We start from the raw sequence: 21,387 nt of genomic DNA, 5'->3' as shown, positions 1-21,387 counted from the left end.
AAGAGAGTGGGTCATTTAACTTGTTTAGTGGCAGTTTTCTTGTCCTTACGGGTAACTGATATCGATGGCATGAACTTTTATCAAGAGATTTACATTTCTGATGTAAGTGTGCTTGTATTCTGAAGTGGCTTAATCTGTCTTAATCCCTCACAATCAGGACAGCAAGCTATGTTTCAGCCAGTACTGAATTGCTAAATGATGACAGAAAGGAAAATCCAGTGCACAAGTGAAAAAACACAGAACTCCAACCAAGTTGCGTTTGGTATATATTTTGTTTCACATGTTTAAAGAAATGAAGAAAAAAAACTCAGTTTGGCTCCTGAATGTTTTCACAGAGCTTTTCCATCCTCACCAAACACAAACAGCACATTTATAATCTACAACCGTACTGCTCATGAAAAGTAAAACAGTACTCCAGTGTAATCTAACAAGTCAACAAGTCAACTGAAGATGAAATCCATTTTCAATTCAATTCAATTCAATTCAATAAAACTTTATTGACCCCGAAAGAAATTGGGTTAAGGCTGCCGACCTTTTGCCAGCGCCATCTTACCCTTCCGACCATACATACATTACACAACATTTTCAGTTTTTATATAATGACCCAGTAGCTGTACTTTCAGTAAAACTTTACTCCCTTTGGAAGAGTCCAATTTTTGCTATTAGGGGAAATATCTTTAATGCTGGCTTTTGCCAAGTCTGGGACAGAAGATAACAATCTTTGCAGGGTAAAATTACAGTATACACTTACTGAACACAGCCAATTTATTAGGTACACCTGTTCAACTGCCCATTAATATAGCTAACCGGTCAGCCAATAACAGCAGGCAAATGCAGCAACAGTGTGGGCCACAACCAAAGTATGCAGAGCATCTCTGAATGGAGAACACACCAAACTTTGAGGTGAGCTACAGCAGCAGAGGCCCACAGCGGGTGCCACTGCTGTAAGAACAGGAAACTGAACCTTCAATTGTTTTGAAGTCTCAAATTGTCATAGACAAAGTCAAGAAACATGTTTCTTTACACAGGATTTGGAAGGATGTTGCTTGAGAATAGCTCACTTAGGATCAGAATGAACAACATGAGAATACGGAGTATCAATGGTTCAAGATGCTGGTGATGTAACAGTGTGTGGGGTATTTTCTTGCCACAGAAAATTCCTTTCCTTGCGAGAAAGGAAAAAAACATATTTATCAACGTGTCAGAGCACTCCTTACATTGTGGTACATCTTATCTCCTGTTTTAGTGCCAAGTGAGCATCATTAGTTGACCGTGTCCATCCCTTTATCAGCACATTGTGTGCATCTTCTGATGGCTGCTTCCAGCAGAATAATGTGCAATGTTAAATTATTCTAAACTGTTTTTTGAACATGACAGTGAGTTCACTGTAGTCAAATGGCCTCCACAGTCACCAGATCCCAATCCAATCGAGCACCTGATCTGGTGGAAACAGCCGTCCCCATCAAAGTCATTTCATTGCTACGCTTCTTTCTGGAGGTGTGTGCATTTGGAACTTCAAACTCAGGGCAAATACACTTCTGTGTCAACCAAAAGCCCATACAACACTTTTCAGTGGAAGAGCTCGAGTCAAGTGTAAGTTAATGGGAACTTAACATTTGACGTAAACTACCTGAATTATTGAGCATGCCATTGGCACCTGTTTATAATTTATTTAACAGACATGAGTTTTTTGGGGGGCCGAGCTAACGCAGCTGCCACTTACCACCTGCCCCTTCTCTAATTTTTTTCGGGGGTGAGTTGATAACTGCTGCTACAGCATTTTTGTTGTGTTTAAGTAGAGAATAGAAAATAAATAACTAGAAACGTAAAGTACTATCTATAACTAAATACATCTCTTATTTGCTGCAAGACATAAAAAAATATTTATGATAATGAAGAAAATGGCAGGAGCTGATGAATTGTGTCTACAGAATGCACTGCATGATGACAGTTTAACACACTGTGTAATATGATGAGTGATAATGACATTATAACTGCGCTAAAAATAAAATATAACAATGTTTAGCTTCTAAAATACACTGAAAAGACAAGATGAATGGCACTGATAACTTTAATTCATCACTTCAGTTATGTGAAGCTTCTTAGAGATTGGTTGCATCAAATAACATAAATGTGAAACACTGAATTAAAAGTGAAAATGCTCTGCAAACACAAACCCACCTTTGGTTATATAAAAGATTTTAAAAAATGTACTTACGCTATGTACTGCTCAGTTTTGTTATATTTCTTGGCAAGGTACTTGGCCGATGCTTTGCTGGGTATCTTGACAAAGGACAGCTCTTTACCATAACGTGTCAAGTTGCACGGCGTCTCACACACACAAAAGTCATTGTCTTTCTCGACAAGAAAGTCTGAAAAATGAAGTAGTCAGACAGAGCGAGAGAGAGAGAAGAGAGCAAGAGATAGAGATTTAAAGAGAGAAGACAAGGGGACAGACAGATTTATCGCCATCTCAGGATGACAAACAAAATATGAGTTGAATGAAAAGTGTCACAGGAATGTTGTGAAAAGATGCCGCGAGGAGCAACCCCACAGACCCTTATAAGAAATACAAAAGATATAAGCCACATCAAGACAGAGTCAGAGAGACAGTAACAGCCAGAGGCCAACACGTGAGACACGAGAGATTGCAAGTCAGTAAGAAAACAAGCAACAGACATGAAAGGACTGAAAGGTATCAGTTGATGGAAAGACAGGGGAGTGTGAAAAGGAGAGCCTCAGTGGCAGGCTTGAGGTTTACTCTTTGAGAATGGCTACTATCAGGCTGAAGGAACACTATTATCTGTTATCACCTCGGATCAGGAGTTCTGAACAGTGGGACATGCACACTGAAAAGTGCACATGCACACATACACACACGTGCATACACATACACATCATGCAAGCAGCATGCTGGTTTATCTCCTTACCCAAGGCAGGATCTGCACACTCCTTGTACTGCTCCGGGGTGCAGTATGGGGCATTTCCTAAGGATAGGCAAAAGAACACAATGTTCACAGTCTGACCAAAAATAAGGGGCGAGCAAGGGAAAAGGGGGTTTCGAGGAAGCACAAAAGGCAACGAGTCCAAGACTTATAATTAATGTTGTCTCAGAATTACTGCTGCCCTCATCACACCTGGATTTTTGCCATAAATTTTAAGCTCATCTTGTAATTGATTTCATTAACTTTTGCTGACTCTCATCACCACTTTCGGTCACCCCTTTCCCCATCCTTCTCTCTTTGGCAGTTGATCCATCTTTGTCAGTTTGTCAGGACAACACAAGGTAAGAAATGTCATTGCTGTAGAGGACATTATTACCCTGCTACAATTATTCACTGCTTTTTGGTCCAGAGATCGGAAAGATGAATAGCTGAAGAAGATGGGGAGGTTCCCTCTAGACTTCCAGTAATCAACTGAACAATCACTATAAGATAGAGACTAATCCTGATTATCACACAGGCAGATTGGCAGGCTGTCTATATGCAAACACGGGTCTCTCGCTGATTGAAGAGAGGCATTAACAATAATTGGACAGGTAAGTGAGGGTTAACGGAGGCCAAAAGCAAATGTTTCCTCAGTGCCAAACTCCTTTTCAATTTGCCATCAGAGATGCCACACAGTGATTAAGTGTAGGAGGTAGACAGCAAATGCCAGCTGTAATCACTGTGCAAACAAAATGAAAACAGTTGAGTTTTCCGATCCACTGGAGTGTGAAAATATCTGATTTTCAGCGTTTGCTGGAAAAAGTGTTTTGCTCCTCAAAAATCATTTTTGTCACTGCAGCATCAAACGAAAGTGTTTCCTGTGAGATTAGAATAACAGACTCTCAAGCACTTCACATCTTTATAAGTAGATATAGATATATTGATATCCAACTCAATTCAATTCAGTTTTATTTATAAAGTGCCAAATCACAACAACAGTTGCCTCAAGTCGCTTTATATTGTAAGGTAAAGACCCTACAATAATGCGAAAGCAGTAAGGTGCCCCCTCTGGTTCTTACCGGGCATATGAACCATCCTACAGTTACAGTTATCCACCAAGTATCGTGTTTCACAGTCGATCCTGCAGGCCGTGATGCTGTAACTGCTGAAAAAGTCAGAATCCATCGGTGTGGATTTGCAGTCGCCCCATGGTGGAGGCAGGTATGTCAGCTGAAAGAGAGGCACAAACACGTCACACATGGCGATTGCTATCTGCTGAACATCCCCAGAGACTTATCAATACCTTGACCATATTTGAAGTAAAAAAAATTCACAATGCGAATGTGACCTGTTTTTTATAAAAATAATAAAACTCCCAGTTTATGTTCATGGAAGTGGCAACAGAGTAAAAAGTAAACAAAAAGAACAACTACGCAGTCATTTGCAATTTCATCATATGCACGTTATTGCACGCTTATCCTCAATGCAGTTTTTCATGCCATATTTTCTCTCAATATGCTAAACTTGTTACTCTGTCGATATGAAAGGTCTTTACACACTGCATTTGGAACAGAATGTGAATCTTGTTCTAACTCCAGATTCGTGGACATGTGAGTTGTGGTTATTGAGCGTAGGAGCATTAATCCTACGCTTCTCCTATTCCTAGTCTCCCTCTGTGCTTTCATTGTGCTGCCCACTCTTCATGCAGGAACTGAATAGTATCAGCTGTTTAGTAGAGCTGATATGTCGTAAGAGTTTCACTCTAAGCAGCGTTGCTGCAGAACCAAATACCATATGCCCAGTATTTGAATCCACAAATGTTAGCTATGTCGCCTCTCAGCAGTCTGTGCAGTAAAACATGCAATCCGGTGGATTCGTGCAGTGGAGGAACCCAAAGAGAGACGCTGTCACCAGACTTATTAGACTTTGCATTTCTTTGAACATCTGCACAGCAGTGCTGGATATGTAATTCTATAGTATTAGTATACAAGTATTTACATCTTTAAATAATTAAAAACTGCAGAAGCCACTCACAGATCATACTGTTATACAGTGAAGTGAATGTTGTGCATTCATAAACACATCTGTATTTGAAATAATTTTTTGCAGATATGCATATATTTTAATTAAATTTAATTTATCTGAGTAAACACAATAATCAAACTAAAGTAATTTTCTTGTATATAGGTTTTCAGAAAAAGTAAAAAAAAAAAAAGAGCACATCAGAATTTTATTAAGTCCAATTTGGTGCATTAATATAGATGGATTTATGCAAATAACAGTCACAAACCCAGAGGTATTTAGTTTGCCATAAAATTAACGGTTAATACGGTTAATAAAAGTTGCTTATTAGTTTTTCAGTGCTTCAACCGAATCTTCCAAATACACCATATGTTAGAAACTAATTTCATGCCAGTTTGCATGCATCTGCCAACTACAGGTCCTGTTGTCTTCTCTACAGGGGGGTTTAAAGTAGTTAAGTGCATACTTATCATGATGTACCAGGGCTTGGGGAACGAGCATGTCGAGGAAGTTGAAAATTTGTCTTTGGCAAAAATGGGCTGCCAGCACAACTACACAACAACATGAGAGCTTACTCATGAAATTGGACATAATTGGAATGGCTTGCAAGACCTTGTTACATCAAAGAGCAAGAGGAGGCAAGAGTAAACTTGAAGGAGAGATGAACTATGACACTCTCCTTATCCCAGTGAAGAAAGGAACCACTGTGCTGGTTTAGAGAAAAAGGAACCAAAGGCATATACAGACAGCACAATGATAAAATTTTGCAGATGCCTGCATGCACTGAACAGAAAAATATAAGATATCATCAAACCAAAACCAACCCATCCCCCAAATGTGGCTCTCTGGACAAAATTATGGAGACATGGGGTATTCATATTAATGGGCATCTAAACGCCAAAACTTTATTTGATTTAAATTTGGATGATCTGTCTTCAAGATCATGTTCTTGTACACCTCTGTACCCATTGTACACATCTTCAGTGCTGAAAGAGTACAGCACAGACTTCACACTGTAGCAGTCCTATCATGTCCTGTAGTAGCTATGCTTCTGCGCTGTGCACTTGATCTTCTCTAGTGTGTCAAAACAGCAATCCTTCAACTTGATTTTCATTGTCTGAAGGTGGATGAAGACAGAGCGAGGCAAATCTGGTAAACAGGGGCAGGGTAGGTGTTGAACAAAGATGTCGTTGCCGTGGCCACAAGACTCCTGTGTTTTCAGTATGCTCTGAGGTTGTTTCTCATGAATGTCATTCTTACATGCTTACTTCTGTACTTCTACTGTAAATTCTATACAGCAGAAGTAGCAGTATATTTTGACTATCTTACAGCTGGGCACAAATTTTCAGTAGATAATCACATGAATGTTGAAAAAAATTCCTGTCACAATCCTTCACACAAACTTTGTCTCAGTTATAAACAGAAGTTGATATTTGCGCTTTTCTTTCATGGTGCAACTGCAGAGTTGATAGTATAAGCAGTTTGACTTTTTTTCCTCTTCTCAGTCCCCTCACCACTCAACCAGCTGCGGTGGATAACTTGCTGATAGTTGCAGTTTTCTCTCTAATAATGTAGGGTGCTTGCCTTATGATATAAAGCGCCTTGAGGTGACTGCTCTGGTGAACTGGCGCTATATAAATAAAATGATCTATCTTCTAAAAATATGGGGAACACATGCACAGACGCTTTAGTCAAAATTGGAGATTAGACAGCTGACTGGAAGTTGATAGATGTTGCCGCTGTCTGATGCGGTTATGAAACAAACTCAAAAGCAGACTTTCATAAACAGCTGGGAGCAAAACACCAACTCAAGCCGCAGCTAACATTTCGTCAGAACTTACATTACATACATTATTGCCGAGTTTTATAAGCCTGACATATATCAGAGTCTATTTTTACTATGGTATGGGCTTTAACATAAAGTTAAATTTATAACTTTTATAACTATTTTTTTCTAACATTTTAATTTGTAACTGTGTAACTGATTTGTAAAAGTGGGGGAACTAACGACATTGGGACTGGGTCTTTTGCGCTTAGTTACGTTTACGGACCTTTTGTTTGTTTTCACTATCCACTTCGCTCAATTTCTTATGTTCTTAAATGAACCGTGTAATTAAGGAGACTGGTGATGAAATGTTGAAAACGCCTGATGCTGAGCTGCTGCCTTATTTGCAGAGACAGCCTATATGTTTGTATGCAAGGTGGTAGGCAAGAGAGACAGAGACTGAAAGCAGGTGTCTCATACAAAAACCTTCATCTTTCTATGACACTAAAGTTTCAGGCATCCTTCAAAAAAAAGAAAACAATCATACCTTGTAGTGAGTTGAGCGACTCATAGAGATAAAGGGAAGAGGTGGATAGTGAAAGTCTTATGTGTGCCTATATCAATAGAGCACGCATTCAGGCTTGTGCTGAATTGATACGCCAATCTTGTTGGACTTAGAAAGAGCTTTGCCACGGCTTATGTGGGAAAGTGACCAAGGTGTGCATTCTAAAATGAAGCTGACAATTTACAGATGTCTTCAGATTGCTGAAAAGGAGTGAATGTCTGAAAGGGCTATAGAAAGTAGAAGACAACTGAAAAATGATCAGCAGAGCGTGTCGGTCAACATATTCAGGAGACTAATAAATAGACTAAAAAAGATCTAATCATGGTCTCTGCTCCCCAGGAGTAACGGAAATAATTCAGTTACAAAAAATAACTGAGATAATAATTGAAATGTTAAATGAAAAATTACTTAAAACCAAGCATAAATGAATCCTGTGCACATTTGAGTTAGCTTTACACTGTTTATGTAGACAAAATAAACTAAATTCCCTCCGGAGGAATGCATTTTGTAATTTGCATGTTATATCACAACATTTGCCGTACTCATTTACATTTCATCTGCCTTAACTAACGGAAGAGAAAAATGTGATGCGTTAAATGAAGTAGGAAAGTAGGAAAAAGAAGGCAGTATGTGTTTCTGTCTCATCAGTTCAATCAGTGCATCACTGAGTGCTCACATGGCAATAAATTAAAGGCCACTGTTGTGATTTAGGGACCAGCAGCTAACAATCTGTAGTGGGGGGGCACGAGGCAGCCACGGGTATCACAAACTGGAGTTGGTTACTAATAAAACCAGGAGATGTTCAGCATGCACATACAATAGTCATAAGTAGTCACATACAGTGCAGTGCACTCAAGTAAAATAGACAGCGCGAACAAAAACCTAACCTAATCAGGAGAATATAATCATTCTTCTGATTATTTTAACATCAATGGTACTTCGCAAAGTCAAGCTAAACTTAAAAACCATCAGAGCATAATAAAATGTGATAATCGATAATGGGTGTATCTGCATTCATTCACAGTCACGTGGATTACATCCCTTAAAGGAGTTCTTTAACTTGAAAATGGGTCTTTTATGTACATTGGTCTGCTATTTTGATTTCCCTGCATTTTCAAAAGCTCTTTTCAGACTTCTCAAACCACTCTGTGGCAACATTATTTCCCTTTGGTTAAACTCAGCAAAAGCTGCTGTAAGTGTGGACAAAAGTAAATCTGGCGTAAAAGATTTCAGGATATTTTCGTGTGCTGAGCAAACCTCGAAGTGGAAAACAAATCACGAGAGAAAGAGGTACAAAGCAGGGGTGACTGTGGACAGAAAAGGAGGCGCATGGAGAAATGCTGGGAGAATTATTTTGTATTTTTTTTTACTTTGCATGTAAAGTAGAAGGATATTGCAGATTATTCTGTTGCCAGATCACGGTGAGTGACAGCTTGGCTGGCTGAAAAGTCCCCAACAGCTTTACACTACAGGACTGCTGAAACAGGGAGATGAATGAATGGGAGCAAACTGCATTAGATTAATGAAGACTGAGCCTGCCAGACAATGGGATAAATAAATAGAGACTGAAAGAGGGGAGAAAGGGGGAATGGAGAGATTGTAGAATCATATTAAAGAGAGGAGAATTGTATTAAAGGAATTGTAATGACTGTTGGCGAGGAAAAAAGTAATGGAGCTAGTGGGGAAATAGAGAAAAACAAAGAAGGACACTCTCCTGCAGACGCGACGTTCACAGCATGCAAAATCCTGCTGCAGCCTGCCGACACTGGGACGCACTTAGTAGTAGTGTGGATGTGGAAGGACCGAGATCAAATCCGCTTCTTTCTCTCTCCATTTATTTTGCATGGTTCTGAACCATATTAAGGCCCAGACTATGTGATTTGTCTGAATGCATGCTCGCCATTGCACCCACAGAATTATTCACAGTTCAGAGGAATAACCTACATACACTTCATTTCACTCAACAAAACCGACTTCGACAAGCTGGGGGAAGTTTGTGTTCCTTAATATGTGTTAAGGCCCCGTGTGGGTAACTATTAGGACTGCATGGAAAATCCAAGCCTTCCAAGAAGTGCACAGACTTGAACAGCCTGCTCAGGGCAGATCTTTCTGGCTAACAAATCAGCATTTCAAACTCCACCATATTAATGATGGAAAAATAAAAAGTAAGCATTCTTTGCTGATGAGTTTGTGGGAAACTTTGATCTGAAACATTCCCAGAAATGTTTTTTAATGTTCTTAAAAAACATTTAAAAAAGAGAATAGCAGTTTTCCTCCAGCACAGCATAGTGCTGACAGTGCATTGCTTACCTTGTGGGTCTTGTCATTTCAAATCCCTGTGGTCTGACAAAAACCTTGAGCAATACCAGAGCCATTTCCACTTCCCTGGATGCCTCAGTCACTGAGCCATGTGTGCAGTCTGACTTGGTGTCTGTTTTAATTTCTGTTCTTCCCAACAATCTAAATACTAGCAAGTTTTCAGTTCACAGAGTCTGAAATTCATTCATTTTAACCTCCCTCATTTGAAATTTAAGGTGTGAGTACAAGCTATTCAGTTCGTACTCACACCTTAAATTTCAAATGACTGACTGTCAGCAGGAAGTTCAGCAAAGCTATCAGTCTCACGAGAGACGAGGCAGACAAGGGCAGAGCCATCAGCAGTGCCTGAGAGGCTGCTGAAAGATCCTCCTGATGGTTTTGAATCAAAGAGAGTGAGCAGTAAAGTGCGAGTGCTACTGGGACGTGGGCCAGGGCTTGATCAACCCTAAAGGAGTAACCAGGGCAATGCAGGGATGTCTGATGTGGAAAGACATTAAACATCTTCAGTGACTAAAGACACAGTACTGATGATGTGGGCCAGCATGCAAAATCCCATTACACTAGATAAGTTGATTTCATGCTGACTAAGACACTTACACCACCTCCTCTTTGGAGGCACCATAAGCCCAAGCAATTGTATAAATACTGATTACCCCAATTTTACACATCTAAAGCCCTTTTTTCAGTGATATGCAAGACTTGCAGCTCCCATCAGTCTGCTGAAGTGACATGGGTTAGTTTTAATGTTGGTGCTCTAATAGCTGCATTTGCAGAAACCCAAGCCAGTACCGAGAGAGTCACACATTACGAGTGTTGTATTTTTGATAACTGCAAAAGATTTCTTGCACCTGTGTCAGTGAGCATTGACTCTAGTGATGAGTAACTACACTTTGGAACATTTACTTCCCTCTTCCACTGCCACTAGGAGCAGGGTCTCTCTCCCTGTCACACTCTGTGTCTGTATGTTTGTGCCGCTGAGACAGCATCTCTTGCTTAAAGAGAGATCTGTCATCTGATGTAGAACTACTGAAGACACATTAAAAAGATTGTAAAGCTTATTAGAAAGCTAAAATGCAGAAAGAGTCATTAAGATAAATTATTATTACGCACATGCTATTTCTATTTAGGGCATTTGTCAGTGAGCAGAGCAACTCAAGAAGACACTGGAAAGACCTATGCAGACATAATATACTACTGTAATTTTATGCAGTTGAAATATAAGCCATGCTGAAAATGATATGAAAATGTCACAAAGTCCTAATAATAAGGGCGCAGCAACCTTTATTGAATTGAAATTTTATTTTCGTTTTAATTTAGTCATAAAAGCTCAAAAGTCAAGATCCTGTCAGATGAATGGAACGGAGTGTATGTGTGAAAGGGCATTGTTTTCTGGAAAACGTGTGAAAACATAAATTTGCTTACGTTATGTCAGGACTGAAAAGTGAAGTTTGACAATAAAATATGTCTGAGGCTGTTAGAAATAGGTGACCTCAGTCCTCTGCTACTCATTTCCACCTCAAGGCCACATTCTGGTAGAAAGCACCTGAATCTCATCATGAGAGCTTCAAGCTGCATTGTGGGTAATAAAGGCACCATGTTTCATGCTATATGAATGAAGTTCTAAATCATAGAAGTACTCTTTGCAGGGAGACTAGCAGCCTTTTCTGTAGGAGTAATTACTACTCTATCTGCTGCTGACGGATAAACAAAATAGACTGAAATACCCAAATTATTCAGGGATTTGAAAAGCAGAGTAATGTTTTTATCATTTTGAAAGTGCAACAGATTATTTTTCGCAGATAATGCCTCTTTATAACTGCAACAAATTATCCTCCAACATCTTGTTGACAAAACACGCTGCGATACAGTGTGTTATTGTAGTTTCAGCGTTCCACTTGTGCCATCTTTCCAAGGACGTACCCGTTGTTCCTGACAGGAGACAAACGTCTGAAACCCCGGCGCCACTCCGAAGCCCAGCTGGTCTATGAACGGTGGCTCATCTTGGGTGTGGATCTGAACTTTGATCCCTGCTTCAAACGATGTCTCATCTGTTGATAAGAGAGATTACGACATTTACAATGAGGATGATGATTTGTATGCACAGACTGGCCTGCATGATCAAACCAGCAGCAATTGTTACTAATCAGATGGAAACAAAGCTCAGCTAACGAGTAAAAAAAAAGATGCTGAAAGTTAAAACAAAATGAGAAACGTAAAATTGTGGTCTCAGCTGAGCAGGAAAGAACTATCCCAGTTGAGTTATTAATTCATAATTGCCATGATTTTCCATGGATGACAAATGCATTGTGGACTTTTAGGAGTTAATAATTGGAATGAGAAGTGACAGGATAAAGAAGGTGGACTTCCCAAATAGACCAGCTGATAACAATACACGCCCCGCAGGAGTCTTATGCACTACAAGGGCATACGAGAGTGAATGCATAAAATTAATAAATAATTGATGATGAGGATAAAACGAAAATCAATATAGCTGACAGCTTGTCTTGCTATAGCACTCTGCTGTATAGATTTTAAATGAACCAGATGGGCCTCTTTGATACTGAGATCAGGGAAACCTCACAGCGAGGTGGTGATTCAAACCTATACTTGTGCAAACATACATTTGCAGAACCCTGGACCTGCTTATCGTGGCGATGGCAGGTTGGATTCAAGAGGTTTAGCTTCTTTGAGCGCCGGCTCGGGGATAAAGTAGGATGTCTGTTTCCTGCCGCCTTTTCTTTCCGGTTGTCACTTGCTATAATCGTCTAAGTGCTAGGCTTTCTCACTATTTTCAATTAAAGTGCTCTGAAATGTGGCTTGAATTGGCAAGAGAGCTTCGAAAAAGAGACACAGACTTTAACGGTTACACATTTCTTTTCTGATACACAAAGCCATTTTCTGCTGCTGCTGCAGCCTAGACGAATGCTTGAGGCTTAAAGCAGCATATATGTATATGTCATACCCAAGCTTGTGTTTGCATGAGTGCAAACAGGAGGGCTTTAAGTAGTGGACATCTGTCTTCAGTACACAACTGAAGTAATCACATTTGGGTGAAAGTATGGAACAAAATGCGAGTATTATACGTTGCTTCATTATTGTTTCACTGCCTGTGCTTTCTTCTGAAATAATGCCAGGTATGTGATAATATGTCTCAGCACAGAAATCAATAACCAGGAGAGGCTAACAATAACCTTGTCAGTTTTTAGTATAAAAAATATATGTGTTTTCACAGCTGCCACCAGACACATTTTCAAATTACTTCAATTTATTTAACTTTTTCCTTATTAAAGCATATTGTTGCTCCCATTTCCTCCCACAGTCTGAAGATATGCAGATATAGTGAAGGTTAAGCTCCTAATTACCTCCATCAAAGATTTGTTTGACTGCCTGTTTATTTTTCTGTTTTTTAGTAGAATTACTTGAAAAATTATGGATGGACGTGCATGATGGATTTACTAGAAGTGGTACTTGGCCCAACGTAGGTATGATCAACTTTTAGGGCTGATATTAATCCAGTTCTTGGTTAAATTTTTTTTTTTTTAGAAGGATTCTTTATCATCGCCAAATCTGATATTCTGCATCGTATCTTCACAAATACATATCAAATTTCAATGGATCTGGGTCCAGAAATGTAATTTATGTATAACGTAGAGGCAATTTCAGCCCTGTTTGAGCTTTGCAGTCTGACTGCTCTTGTTTACCTAGAGGTGTTAATATGAGTGTTCATATAAATTATACAGACACGTTCATACACGTATATTATCTGTAGATTGATATTGTATCCTGGGAGTAACCTTTCTCTAATTTATGAATTCTAGCATATGCTTTACCCCCTGACACCCTGAAAATGACAACTAAAGCGGTCCACAAAAACTGCTGGACACTTAAAAATATCACAATTTCACTGCAACAATAATTTTTAAATGTCAGTGGAAACTGTGTTTTCTATTCCCATTTCTCAAGCAAATTAAAATCAAGAGAAAAGAGAATTGCTTTGCTAAGATTTCAGTTTCAGTGGTTTTGTATTTAGTTTGTCACCCTTGTCTGGACATAAATGCTAGTCACCAATTTCTGTAGTAACTGTGGCAAAATTCTCTCTATTTTTCAGCCAGAAAAGCTTTCAAGGCTGACATTTTTCTCCATGACATCCCATAGGTGCTCTATGGGATTTAGGTCAGCGCTCTGGAGGGCTTTTCTCCTCTGATTTTCCCCTAGGTAAAATTATTCCATTGGGTAGCTGGTCATGCTGAAAGATCCACTCCAGTCCTTTTTTAACAAAGAAAAAAAGAAAAAAAGAAGAAAAAAGTCAAAACAAACAAAAAAGAAAAAACAAAATGATTTTTAAGAAGGTTTCTTACGTTTGCATCCGTGTTCCCCTGTACGCCTGATACACCCTGATTTTATCAAAGCAAGTTCAACTACACCTGTAAAATAATACACTTACATCCACTTTATCTTTTGCGCATTTTCTTAAACTAGTTTAATCCTACCTGTCTTATTGTTCAGTCACTCGCCCGCTTTACTTTTACTCACTAATCCTACGGCCTGTGAACTCAGGTGTATCTGATGATTCTTTTTGATCTCTAAAGCTGCTGTTTCTTTGTTACATGGTTCGATCAGCTGCTGGTCCTTCTACAACCTTACACATTCTCTCCTTCTGGTACATTCCCTTTAAAAACATTTTTTTGACAATATACCAACTGTGAAGATTGAGTTTGTGCTGCTCTGCTGGCGTTCTTTGTGCAGACGACACTTGACCTGTTCTCCCTCCTTCTCCCGTTTCTCTCTCGTCTTTGCAGTGGACATGGGCCGCTAAGTTCAATAAATCAGAATTAGCTATTTCCACATTACTTAGGAGGCATGCTCATGGTTTCGGATCTGATTTATTTATTTTAGTAAAGAACACTGGCTTTAAAGTTGTGGTAAACTGTTTGGTTCAAACACCAGTGTATCTAACATTTTATGGAATAATCATATGAAAGACATGGAGGGTGTTGTAGCTTTAATATCCATAAACCTTTTGATGCCACTCCACACATAAATGACTGTTATCCATAATTCCCAGGATTCTGGGAGGTTTTTCACTGGTAGTTAGACACTAGCTTTTGTTCAACTTATATTTATATATTTTTTATACAGTTTGCTCCATAATGTGTGGGACAAACATGGTTTTGCTTCTCACCACCGCAATAGATTGTAAATCAAACAATCAATATGTGATCGAAGTGCAGACTTTCAGGTTTTTTCAGGTGATTTTACAAAATATTTGGCTACAAATATATAGTAATTACAACCATTTCTATACACAGGTCCCCATTTTCAGAGGTTCAAATTTAATTGGCCAATTGACATCCAGGTGACGCCTTCTCCCATGCTATTATATGACAAATAAAGCAGACATAATATTTGACGTTCATTTAAAAGTGTTTAATTGTATTTTATAGCTTTTCACTGTAATTTTACTGTGATTTTAAAATGTGAGGCCCAAAGAGGACATCATTAGACCAAAAAATGCAAATAAACCTAACAGTGAGAGACAACAAAAACTTTAACAGTGGCCAAATCCACAATCTGGTGCACTGTTAAATAGAATAAATGCTCTGACCAGCTCAACACCAAAAGGCCCGAAAGACCACAGAAGACAGCTAAAGCGCACAAATTATTTCCACTTTTAAGAAAAACAACTTCACGACATCTAATCAAGTCAAGAACACTTTTGCGTCAGCAGGTGTATCACTTCATGACGCCTTCATGAATAGAAATACAATATAAAAATGTGCAAACCACTGATTACACTCAAGATCAAGATTAGACTGCCAAAAAAAGACATAAAGGAGCTTCGACAGCTCTGTAGAAGTGATGTCGAAGCTTCTACAGAAACTGTAGAAACTACAGTTAACTTGTACCAGAACCAGAAGCAACTCATGATCCAAAGCATACCGCATCATCTGTCTAACGTGTTGGTATAACTTCCAGTGGAACCAGGCCACTAGTGTTTATTGACAATGTGACTTTTGATTGTAATAGCAGCACGAATTCTAAATTGTACAGGGCTATACTTTCTGTTGAGGTTCAGCCAAATGCTGCAAAACTGATCAGACGGTGGTTCATAGTGCAAATGGATGACCCCAAGCAACCCAAGAGTTTCTCATAGTAAAGAAATGAGATACTGTTCAACGGTCAAGTCAGCCACCTGATCTCAACACAACAGAGCGTGCTTTTCCATTATTAAATACAAAACTGAATGAAGAAACAACAAGCACAAACAAGCAGCAACTGAATGTTATCTGCAGCAAAGGTCTGGTGGAGCAACTCAAGGGAGGAAACACAACATTTGGAGATGTCCATGAGTTCTACACTTCAGGCTGCAAACTTTTATCCAAATATTAACAAAGACTCTTTATATTTAAAATTGTAATGCGCTAATTTTGAACTGCTGAAGTATTAACATTAGGCATTGTGTATAAAAATCACTCTTGAACGGTTCATGCAAAATTTCTTTTCTCAAATAAAAGCATATAAAGTCAGCTGTGACGTTGTAATGAGGCAAAACCAGATACGTTTCTTTGTCCCAAAAATTAACATCTTGATGTATTTGTTAATATTCATAATTTAGCTGTGTGAAAAAATCATGTGAATACTAATCATTATGCACAAACCCTTTGTTCATTCCATTGGTATAAAGTTGTAATTGTGAATAATCACCCATGCATTTCTGACAATAAATGTAATAGAGCTGTTGGTTCAATCTCTCATTCTTTTGCTTTAAGAAGTCTTGGGAAAGTTAATCCCACAGATCTTTCTTGCAGCAGAGAGCTCGACCTGTAGAAAACGCACAGTGGTATTATTGTTGACTGTATTCCACTTAGTTAGGGCCTGCTTTTGTGCATGCTGGGTTACTATTCAGTGCTTACTGGGGCACTTAATGGAATTGAGCCATCATATTTATGTTTCCTGTACTCTCCCTAGTCAAAATATCTGCCAAGATCTACTGGGCAGACCAGCACCTGGATTTTCCTCCACTGATGAATGTGTGTCTGAAATGAGAAGCTGAAATTGTAAAGCATTTTATTCGCTAAGGTAGAAAATCACTATGTACGTGAAGACGTTTTAGAGGTAAATTCTGCCTGTAATGCAGCTGTTCTGTCTTTTTCCTTCCGGTCCTGCATTGCTGAACACCTGAGAGGTGTATTTTCTATTATGTAGAAACGATCAAACACCCAGCAAATATGAAGTGAATAAAGAGCATATTTTAAACTATCAGCTGCACCTACTTATTATAATACCTATTTTGCCAAGCTTAAATCTTTTTTTGTTTATCAAGTAGAATGAAAGTATTGTTAGTGACCTATCTCACCTTATTATCTTCATTTAGTGGTTTGCAAGAGTGTCAAAAAAAATCTTAGCTTAACATTTTTATTTACAGCTGCGAGGTATTTCCCTGCAAAAGAAAAACTTTCTCTATAGTAAAGTCTGCAAGGTAACTACAGATGACTTTTTTTCAACCCCCAAATCTGCATTACAGGATGCACATCACATCACTCATCTTTACTTGTGTCTGTAAGTGTGAAATAGTAGATTTTAAGGAACATAAATCCTTTGCCCCGGTGTGTGTTGGGAAGCTTTCCCAAACACCTGCTCCTGTTACTTCATTGCCCAGGGCATTTTTTGCCTGCCTTGTTTGCTGTTTTTGTCAACAACAGTTAGCATAAAGGTTCCTCGGTCTTCCACAGCATTTGTTGACTATATTTCCCAACCAATATATTTAACTCTAAAAAAACAAGCAAGCAGACAGCGTTAGATTCCTCACTGATTACTGATTTTTCCTACAACAAATTTTTGACCTCATTCTACATCTAACAAATGGGTATAACTCAATCAACTGCCAATTCATATCATTTGGAAATTAAGTTGAATTAAATTAAAGAATTAAATAATTACAAAAACAAAGAATTTGGATTACCAGCTAAACACTATGTTAAAAATAATGAAAGACTAACAGAATATTCCAAAGAATTAAAAGCATGTAGAGTGTATAATATTAAAGTGCATAATTATTACATCCTTTGATTTTCAGCACGCCTCTTGGAAAAGTCTTCAATTATTCAATAATCTTACATGAAAAGCATTTAATATTAATACAATTAAATCAGGACAGATCATGGCGTACTGCTCTAAGTTTCATGTTTAATAATGATCATGAGTATTGTGTTTCTGTGACCGCACTGGACTGTTCCTTTACGGTCGTTTCCCAGTGCCTATAAGATAATGATGCAAACACACAGCAGACTATGCTGGTGAATTAAAATCAGTTTTGCTTCACCTGAAGCAGCACTGAGGAGACGCAACTCTTCTGATGACAGCTCGACCCCGAATGGGAGAGCCCTCAGCCTTAATCGGTTATGTATAAGTCAAGTGCTTGTCTGATTCATGTGGGCTGACTATATGACTATTCATTCGGTTATATCACAATAAAACTTCCTGATCAGTATTCATCTGTCCTTATTCTGTATCTGGAAAACAGTGCGTCAATGCATTGCAGGTTCATCACTCATTATTAATCAAGATGTGTAAAACATTTCTAAAAGCGAATCAGAGGTTTTTGTTGTATGGATTTCTTAGATACACACCTGGATAAAATCCCTTTGCTAAATGTATTTTATTTGTCACAGTTACATATAGAAGACTTAGAGGGAATGCAATACAGCCTAGTCAAATCTTTACCTTAGAGGTGGGAAGAGAATCTCTGTGATAGTTATTTCCCCCCCTCTGGTGTTTCTCAGAGCACCGGCATTGAAAATAACTTTCTGTTTTCAGGTGATTCTGATGAATCTGTCTTTTTTAAATTAAAGTTCCCCTAACAGTGGTACAAGGTGAGAGCTTCAAAACTGGGGATAAAATGTCCTCAAGGTGAGCTTACCAGTCTCTCCCCAGACAGGCAAGTATTCATCCTGCTGGATATCCAACATCAGCTCCAGGCCATTGCCCATCCCACCCTTCGTCGTCACCTGCAGCGGTTTTCCATCTTTGCCTGAATTAAATGTGTAGCATTTCCCATAGCGCGTGAATATCTGAAATACACAGAGAAACAGAGTTTAGTTTTTATTATAAATAGCCACAAACCTTCAACCTTACACTCATTTCTGACCATGAAATAAAATCAGATTTTTCAGCTGCATGAATTTATTCTTGAGAAGTTGAAGCAAAGGTAACAGCACACGGGATTGTTTCAAAAGCAGCTGAAATGCACCTACTGCAGCCTGTTTTTGTTAGGCTGTCAGCTGCAGACCTCAGAGGTCTAAGTGCTGAGATGCTGTTGACAAAATGAGCCCTCGTCGCTCTCAGTACTGCATGATACAGTGTGTGCTCAAGTAAATATGACATGACTTATTTCAGAATGGGATAGTGTTGGCCTGAAAAGTCTCTCAGGCCAATGTACCAAAGTAAATCTTGCAAAAGGAAATAAAGATATTTTATATGTTGTTTTAGATAAAACAACAATTTCTTAGTGATGTGCGATACCACTGATTTCCTTTCCGATTCGATACCAAGTAAAATTCTGGGTGGTATCGACAATACTGATCCAATACCGATACTTTGTACAAAAAACTTATTTTATTTATTGTATCTTTTATTGTACTTCAAATTATAGCATCATAATGATTACTATGTTGTTATCACTTAATAATGCAGAATTCATCATATAGAAATATATTTGAACACCTTGCCTGCCTGCAGCACTAAAGGACTCTGTGAGAGACGTCTGTCTCGCCCTAGCAGCACCTATCCCTGTCCCTCTTCAGTTTGCCTTCAAAGGCGGAAGAGGAAGTAGTTCCTTCCAATGTAGACAATCCGAATGATATAGTTTCTTTCCACTGTGTTCCTGTTAATGATAAACTTCAAATTCACCCTAAATTACTAAAATATCGATATTTTAATGTGAGAATCGATTCTAGAGCATAAATGACTGGTATCGGAGGAATCGATATTTCAGTATCGATCCGCACATCACTACAATTTCTGTTCTTTTAAAATTTTATTATTCTGTTGGTTTTAACGAATTGAAAAGGTTAGTTGACTCAAATTTTCTGGTTAATGGAAAACTAAACATTTACAGCCGGCCAGTCAAGAAAGATGGATATAGTCTATAAGTGTGTGCTTTAAACTTTTTTTTACTAATAAGCAGCAGGAGGTTTGCCTAAAAGTCCCATAAGGACGGTTAGGAAGGTAGACTTTATGTTGTGTTTCATCTGAAGCAAGTTGGAGTTTTCAATTGGAATGCCCCTTCAAGATGGATTTCCTACTAGGAAAGTCAGAGAAGCCCCACCAACTGCAACTTTTCTATCCAAGATGGCAGCAGTGAATGTAAAAAGTAGCAAAACTGTAACACTTTTCATCTGTACTGCCAGTGTTCTGTATTTGTGACTGAAATAATCCATACACAGAGCACTGACCGCACTCTATCAGTGAACGTGCTGCAGCGGTGTTTTTGACTGCAAGAAAAACAAAAAAACAGGCGATTTGCTGCATTGCTAGGAATAGATGAATAGATCTACCATCTTAGGGAGCAAAGCAATTTTTTTCCTTGCTTTTCTGACCACTTCAACTGGAATGCATTCAACCTGGGAGTCGCGCCACCCTCCAAATCACAGATCCCTTGGTTAAAGGAACACTGGGTTAGGATCATTGTGACTGACAAGTCTTTAACATAGTTCCTCAGATTCTCAGTCAAGACCACCACTCACTTGTCACCTGAAGATGGTGATGGCTGACATGCTCAGCACGAGGCTTGAAGATGAGAGTAAGCTAACTAAAGGCTATTTTAATCTTTTATATCTATAGATCTATATCTATAGATTTTATATCTATAGCTTGTGGGGATAGGTTAATTGATTAATCTAAATTGTCACTAGGTATGAATGTGCGAGTGAATGTGAGTGTGAATGGTTGTCTGTCCCTATGTATTAGCCCTGCGACAGACTGGCGACCTGTCCAGGGTGTACCCCGCCTTTCGCCCTATGACAGCTGGGATAGGCTCCAGCGCCCCCCGCGACCCTGAAAAGGATAAGCGGAAGCGAATGGATGGATGGATATCTATAGATCTTTGTTCTTTTAAATAGTTGAAAAGTGCATTATTATGCTTGAAAAATAAAATATATACATATAGCAGAGTTATTTGTCATAGTCCAAAATGTAAATATATTCATTTGACAAATAGTTTTTGAAAAGCTAGATTCAGAATATATATGTTTTTGTTTGCAACTGAATGAAAAATAGTCTTTTTTCCCCTGAATGGATTAAAAGGATCTAAAAAAAAAGATATCTAGCAAACTCATCTCTGCCACACAAAGAGATACAACACAGAGTTCAATGAACATGATGCAGTCAAAACAAACTACTTGCCCTCAAACTACATGCGAAGAGTTGATCCATGCAGTCGCATCTATTTAAAGAGGCACTATTGCGTGCAGCAATGAACTGCGACCTACTGGCAAAGACAAGACGGCTAGTGAACTAATGGATGTGTAATCCAATCATAAACATTAGGAAATGGAAAGCCATGGCTGGGATCCAAAATACAATCATCCCTTACTTTGTTGTCAAGCAACATGATTTTGAGCCTTGTATCAAAGCATGCTAGCTCTCAATTAAGTTCCTGTTAACCTTCAACATTTTGACATTCAAATGAGGAAGCAGTAGCAGCAAGGAAGGGAGGAGGTTTGGAGTCAAGTAATAAGAAGTGCGGAGAAATAATGAATGAAATAAATCTCTTTCCTTTGTCCTCGACT

At 38.7% G+C, this 21,387-nt stretch overlaps 1 protein-coding gene across 3 annotated transcripts in view; it reads right to left on the bottom strand.

The window, feature by feature from the left end:
- Positions 1-21,387, bottom strand: part of asic1b (acid-sensing (proton-gated) ion channel 1b) — a 183,486-nt gene that overhangs the window by 6,721 nt on the left and 155,378 nt on the right. For all 3 annotated transcript variants that reach the window (XM_042228842.1, XM_042228841.1, XM_005943256.3), the window contains 5 exons: positions 18,519-18,669; positions 11,519-11,646; positions 4,007-4,157; positions 2,931-2,987; positions 2,219-2,372 (listed from right to left, as the gene is read on the bottom strand). In XM_042228842.1, coding sequence (XP_042084776.1) covers positions 2,219-2,372; positions 2,931-2,987; positions 4,007-4,157; positions 11,519-11,646; positions 18,519-18,669 — 641 coding nt within the window. The remainder of the gene's footprint in view (positions 1-2,218; positions 2,373-2,930; positions 2,988-4,006; positions 4,158-11,518; positions 11,647-18,518; positions 18,670-21,387) is intronic.

The sequence above is a fragment of the Haplochromis burtoni genome, unplaced genomic scaffold (genome assembly GCF_018398535.1).
Source record: "Haplochromis burtoni strain Fernald_Lab_line unplaced genomic scaffold, NCSU_Asbu1 Contig_357, whole genome shotgun sequence".
Taxonomy (NCBI): domain Eukaryota; kingdom Metazoa; phylum Chordata; class Actinopteri; order Cichliformes; family Cichlidae; genus Haplochromis; species Haplochromis burtoni.
Note: the sequence above shows the minus strand (reverse complement) of the source record. Positions and strands in the feature narration are given on the sequence as shown.